Source organism: Nycticebus coucang, chromosome 10 (assembly GCF_027406575.1).
Source record: "Nycticebus coucang isolate mNycCou1 chromosome 10, mNycCou1.pri, whole genome shotgun sequence".
Classification (NCBI taxonomy): Eukaryota; Metazoa; Chordata; class Mammalia; order Primates; family Lorisidae; genus Nycticebus; species Nycticebus coucang.
The window spans coordinates 69,264,563-69,271,520 of NC_069789.1; the positions used below are offsets into that span (position 1 = coordinate 69,264,563).

The 6,958-nt window shown below is 39.4% G+C and overlaps 1 protein-coding gene across 1 annotated transcript in view; it reads right to left on the reverse strand.

The window, feature by feature from the left end:
- Nucleotides 1–6,692, reverse strand: part of CDC73 (cell division cycle 73) — a 138,605-nt gene extending 131,913 nt beyond the window's left edge. Inside the window, exons 1-3 of the mRNA XM_053606034.1 lie at nucleotides 6,168–6,692; nucleotides 3,771–3,876; nucleotides 438–507 (exon numbers count right to left, since the gene is read on the reverse strand). Of these exons, the coding sequence (XP_053462009.1) occupies nucleotides 438–507; nucleotides 3,771–3,876; nucleotides 6,168–6,298 (307 nt within the window). The 5' untranslated portion in view covers nucleotides 6,299–6,692. The remainder of the gene's footprint in view (nucleotides 1–437; nucleotides 508–3,770; nucleotides 3,877–6,167) is intronic.
- Between the last annotated feature and the right edge of the window lie 266 nt (nucleotides 6,693–6,958).

Here is a 6,958-nt window from a genome sequence, read left to right on the forward strand (position 1 = left end):
AAAAAGAATAACAGGTAAAGAAGAAGCAGTGATATCACACCAACTCTTGTAAAGAATTTTGTAGGAAAACAGAGAAGACAAATGAAGTACATAGTAGGAATGTGAGCTCAAAACTATCTTCTAAAAAGAGGTCTTACTGTATATATTCTAAAAGGGAACGATACAGAAGGAAGGAGAAAACTCATGATGCAAGAGAGAAACAATCTATAAAGATAAATTTTGGAGACTGTGAAGGAAGATGGAACCCACACAAAAGGAAGCGATAACCGGCCACAGGAGTAAAGAGTACATCCACTGTAAAAACAAAGAAAAAGCACATGGACACAGCTAAAGTTAAGTAGGCAAATTTTTTAGTGGTCATATAAACTCTCTCACCACTTCTTTCATAGGGGAAACAATGCCTATTTAAGAGGAGGAACAATTTAAAAAATACTCACATGCTTCACCATTGAGATATCCAAGCAGATCTTTTCGATCAGGTCTTCTAACCACAGGAATATTTTCAGTCTGAAGCCAAAATTTTAAATAAATATCAAATGAGAAACTATATAAAACTTGACAAAAGTAAATATCATGTCTGATTTGTTTTTCATTTAAGAGACAGACTCTTGCTCTGTGGCCCAGGCTGGAATGCAGTGGCACCATTCGTTAAAGGTCATTCTAACCTCAAATTCCTGACTTCAAGCAACCTGGCTCAGTCTCCCTAGTAACTAGGACTACAGGTAAGCACCACTATGCCCATTTTCTTTTAATTTTTTGTAGAGACAGGGTCTCGCTATGTTGCCTGGCCTGTTCTCAACTCTGGGCCTCAAATGATCCTCCTGCCTGAGCCTCCCAAAGTGCTGGGATTACAGGTATGAAGCACCACTCTGGGCCTAATGTATGAATTTTATTCTATCATGTTTTGATAAAATGTATTTAAAATCATATTTGTAAACAATAACTAGGCTAAAAGAAACTAATAAAAATCTGAAAAATTTTACATGTTAATTTTTAGTAATGTGATTTATGAAGTTAGAGGAAGATGAAAGATAATCATAAGAAATGAAACAATGACTCTAGCTATCCTTTTTCAAAATACCAGTTTCAGTCTTTTCTTCCTCTTGCCTTATTCCAAATATTTGTTTCTTAAATTGAACGCATGATGGTATACACATGCAGCTTAATACCTTTTTACTCAGACTGCTTCCTCACTTATTGCAATGTCTCCAAAATGCTTTCTTTTCTCACACAGACAAGACCTCTTCAAAATACTCTACTTAAATTCTTTCAAATTAATGAAACCAGCAATTAAAACTAAATTTTGATAATTAAAATAGGTACATATAGTTTAGGCATGAGAAAAAGTATAGGAGAGTATACAAGAAAACATTAATGGTGGTATGTACACATTATAGCTAACTGAAAAAGAAGTATGTCTACTCATAGTAAAATAGGACCTATGGGTCAAGAATACCTATTTCAGGAATGCTGTGCTCACAAGAAAGAACAAATAACACAATGTAATTAGAAAACAATCACCTCAAATTCATAAAACCCTACAATTTTAGAATGTTGCCCTTTTAATTTGGCAAATATTGAAGAAAATAAGAGTTAAATTATGTGATCAAGGGCCTTAAGGTAATAACAGTAACAATTATAGCTTCAGTTACATGCTACAACCATTACTTAAAAACATAATTTAAAAAGCTAAACCAAGTATATGAATCTTTACTACAAAATGAATGGCTATATCCAACAAAACATTCTAATAACGAAAAGTTTTTTTGTTTTTTTTTTGTAGAGAAAGAGTCTCACTTTATGGCCCTCGGTAGAGTGCCGTGGCCTCACACAGCTCACAGCAACCTCCAATTCCTGGGCTTAAGCGATTCTCTTGCCTCAGCCTCCCGAGTAGCTGGGACTACAGGCGCCCACCACAACGCCCGGCTATTTTTTGGTTGCAATTTGGCTGGGGCCGGGTTTGAACCCGCCACCCTCGGTATATGGGGCCGGCGCCTTACCGACTAAGCTACAGGCGCCACCCAATAACTAAAAGTTTTAAACATCTAATGAGTTAAAATATCTCAGAGAGCTGTCACTATGTTTTCGTCACTATTTCCCAAGTACTTTTGCCCTAATTTTATTTTTTTAATTACGTATTTAACACTAAATATGTACTTCTTGCTCAGAAAAGCCTTATAGTTCAATACATACACTTGCACAGTTCTTTATATGATGGGATATTATTATCAAATGCTTTCAGTAACAAGGTATTGTCTGAAAGACACCTCACATAAGCCAGCAACCTCAACTACTGCTAGTTGGAAGGGGAAAGTTATGGAACTAAATTTTACACAGCTTAATGCAATCTAGCACTGTGTTAGATAACTCAAAAACTGGCTCTAGTAATGACACAAGGATGATGTTTGTGAAAAGTTTGAATAAAATTGTTTTAAGAACTGCAAAAAATGGGGAAAAAGTTGTTATTTATAAATTAATACATTTCATACTTCATTTTAAGTAGGGACTTATAAGTGAAACAACATAGTAAAACCAGACATTTGATTATTTCAATTATGTCTCAAAAAAAAGTATATTCAACTCTACCAAAAATAACCTGAGGGAAGTTCTCATTTAGAGTATTAAATACTGTCTTTAAAAGCATTTAATTTGGGCATTTTTAGTAATTTGCCATGTCATATAGCTATGATACCCAAATAACTCAAAAGACTATCAACATAACAAATGAAGAATCTCATCAACACGAAATCAATTCTCCAGTTGTTCCTAAAGATTTCCTCTGATTTTTTAAAACACTGAGAAAGCAGGCAAAAATGAAGCCAATTTATCAAGTGAGTATGAAAATAGTAGTATTTAGGGTGGCATCTGTGGCTCAGTGAGTAGGGAGCCGGCCCCATATACCAAAGGTGGTGGGTTCAAACCCAGCCCTGGCCAAATTGCAACGAAAAAATAGCCAGGCGTTGTGGCAGGTGCCTGTAGTCCCAACTACTCAGGAAGCTGAGGTAAGAGAATCGCCTAAACCCAGGAGTTGGAGGCTGCGGTGAGCTGTGATGCCATGGCACTTTACCAAGGGTGATAAAGAAAAAGAAAGAAAAAACGAAAATGGTAGTATTTTGATGATGAAAGAATAATTTTAAAAAATGTCTGTTAATTTTGATCCTTCGGCCAAATAAAGAAAAAAGTCTTCTTGATATTAAACCAGAGTTCTGAAATATCAGGGATCTGCCACAGGCTTTTAAATTTTTAAAAACATCCTGATCAATGCCTATAAAACTTATTGTTAAACCATTACCCAAATTTTACATCAAAAAGATAACAGATTTGGCTCAGCACCCCAAAATATCATAAATTTAAAAATCTGTGTAAATCGCACAATAGATTTTGACTCAAGAGAATCATACAAACCTTTCATTCTTTTGGCTCAGCACCTGTAGCACAGTGGTTACGGCGCCAGCCACACAGACTGATGAGTTTGAAACCAGCCGGGCCAGCTAAACAAAATGACAACTGCAACAAAAAAATAGCCAGGCGTTGTGGCGGGTGCCTGTAGTCCCAGCTACTCGGGAGGCTGAGGCAGGAGTATCACTTAAGCCCAAGAGTTTGAGGTTGCTGCGAGCTATAATGCCACAGCATTCTACTGAGGGCGACATAGACTCTGTCTCAAAAAAAAAAAAAAAAGTTCATTCTTTTGCTTTGAAAACAAGGGACTTATATACACGAAATACCTACTATTATGAAGTAAAAAACAAAACAAAATAAATTCCACTTACAGCTGCACGTCGGACATAAACAGGATGAGAAAGGTGTACATTATTAAGTAGAAATAAGATGGAATCCAAGGTGTAGTACTCTCTAGGTTGGCCTTCTTTTCCAGTCCTGAAATAATTAAAGCAATATTTTTTACTCACAATTCTAATTCAACTCTTTGGGCTTAATTACATGTATTCATTAATCTATACAACTTGGCTATTCAACAATGGCTACATACATATAAAGTACAAAATCTAATATATATAATGTCATGAGGGCAAAAGGAACCCCAAAGAAGGGCATGACAAAAACAAAAGAAAAGAAGGAACACAAAATTCATACTCTAAGGTACTAAGCACTTTTTAGAACTAGCTCTAATTATGCTCTGGGTTTTGTCAAGAAACAGACAAATCTAAGTAGTTACAGATTGAAGAGGAGAAAAACTAGGCGAAGCACAACTATCACTGGTGCTATATTTACAAGAAATTTATCTCATGGCTCTCTCAAAATAAGATACTGCTGAACAAAATCCTTAACAATATTCTTATACTAAATACAACACTGAATTTCAGAGGTGTGATTATTTAGACATCCCTCCAATTAGAACAATGATACAAAATCAAATTGTAATTCTACCAGTGATAAAAGAAGTAGTCTAGAGGTGTGAGCTCTCTATTTCAATTACTGTGAATACAAGTCCACTATAATCAGCCCTAAACCTACTTCTCTAGCCTTTATTCCCTTTTTCCTCTGAATCTATGGATTTCAAACCATACACCATTATCAATTATAGTACTATGAAATCCAATAAATGGGTAACAACCATATCTTGGAGAAAGTGCAGCATGCATAAATGTCTTAATTAGTGTTTCTTAAATACACATACATACTTACATCTGCACACACGCACAGAAAATAAAAATAATTTCTTGGTGTAAATCACTGTTGAAATCTTCAACTCTACTATTCTAAGTATTTCTTTTTCATTGGGTTCACTGAATTTCTGTCAACACATTTACTTTCCAGTTCTTATTCCTTTAAACATACAGTTCATTCATCCTGGAAGACTTAATCCACTACTTCACACTGAGAATTTCTTAAAGCTTATTCATTCCCTCATTCATTCAGTCAAGAAAACTTTGCTGAATGCAAGCAGGACAAACACACTTCTATGGAACCATCCCTAACATCCCAACTAGAGTGACTGCTCTCTTCTTACAAGCTAGAAAGCATATCACATCACATAATGAGTTTAAATACCTCTACTCAGATTAAGTTCCTGCCTTTGTGGCAGGAACCCAGGTCTTAAAAATTTTTTTATTTCTCAGAATGAACCGCCCACTACACTCTAGGTACTCTTTAACTGCTTTTTTAAAGAAAAACATCCATTAAAAATCCAATCGAATTTAATTCTATACATGTAAATGCTTTCAAAGTGTAAAACACAGGAAATTTACAAAAAAATCAGTTAATCAACATTTTATTGAATTATAAGACAAAAAAAAATCCCAAACCAATCAACACACAAAATTTCCTCTGCTTTCTCTCCAACTCTTCATAAAGCTTCATTCAAAAGCCCACTCCATTCGATTAAAAAAAAACAAAAAAACAGTAGGGAAGTAGTGGGTCGAGGTATGAATTATCTTAATGAAACACCAATAACAGGTAGATTTTTTTTTTTTCTGAATGACTTAAACTCATAAAATCCCACGTGGTCTAACATTCCAAAACATTTCCCTTTAAACACGTCTCCCCGCAAAAGCAAATAAAAATAACTTCCAAATGACACGCATTATCGATTTCTTACGTTTGTAAAGCTCACTTCACCACTTTCTCCCGAGAAACTCCTGCCTTCACCTCTAACACACATGTTGATGACTCTTCCAAATTCACCAATTTCCTCCCGTCCTAACTTCGCACAGTTCATTCTCTTCTCTTCTTGAAAGACAACCCCCTCCCCACTAACGAGTGGAGAAAAAAAATTGACCAGAAGCTGCAGGTATCAGCGGAGACAGATGCAACATATGGCAGCCTTGAAAAGAGGAAAAATAAAAAGAGACATCTCCGGCAACAGAGGGTGTGCTCCTTTGTGCACCTGTATTCAGGTGTGTTTGTGCACCAGCTCTGCGCATTGCTGGCACTCGGTGCATCATTGCTAAAAATGAACTGGATAACTCAGAAACTCGCATGGTGCCTTTTCCTTTTGACTTCCCAAAGATATAAAGGATGGACCGCTCCAGAAGCCTCCCTCCACCCCGAAATGTGCAACTACTTACTGCTCAAGAGAAACTTTTTCCCAGAGCACCCGTTTTATCCCAGCACCAAGGGAAACGGGGGGAGGGGTTAAAAAAAGAGGTCGCCTGGGGGCGCTCAACACTGCGCTGCCATCCCAGCCACCACACTTATGTCGGGCTTACCCCCAAACTACATAGTTGGTCTTCACATTCTTGGGCCAGGAGAACTCCCCGAAGATCACTTCGTCTCCCTTCACCACAATCTCCTTCTTCTGGATGTTGTACTGTCGCAGGACGCTGAGCACGTCCGCCATCTTCCCCCCCCTTGCCGCCGCCGGTCCCGGGCCCCTCCGCGGACGCTAAGCCTGCCTCCTTCTTCCCCCGTCGCCTCGCCTTCTTCCTCCTCCTCCTTCGCCTCCGCCACGAACCAACAGCAGCAGCAGTAACACCCGTCCTCAAATACGACAGCAGCAGCAGCAGTGGCCACCTAGGCCGCCGAGGACCCCGCGCTATCAAGCAAGGCCCCGCCGCCGGCTGCCCGCGGAGAACGCCTGACTGCGCTCCTCCAGCGCAGCACGGCTGCCGCCAGGGGGAGCCGAGACCGCCTGGAAAAATGCCCCTCCCAGACTCTAACTCGGCACGCAGCCCACTGCCTTCGCGGAACGCAAGAACACCTCACCCACGTAGGGCGCACGTACCGAGAACATTGCCGGGCGCGCGCGCGGAGCACGTACCCTCTCCCGCCCTGCACGCACCCGGGACGACAGGTGCGCGCGCACCTGCACGGCGGGTTCCGTGCTTCCACCCTCCAAGCGCGCGCTGAGCGTATAACTACCTACCTACCTTGTGTGCGGCCAAAGGTTTTGAGATCTTTGTTAGGCCTGGGTGGAGTTTAGCCAAGAATTTTATGAACACTGGGATTATCTTCCCTTCTAGCTCCGACCCAGGGCTAGCCAAAGGCCTCCAGGTCTTAG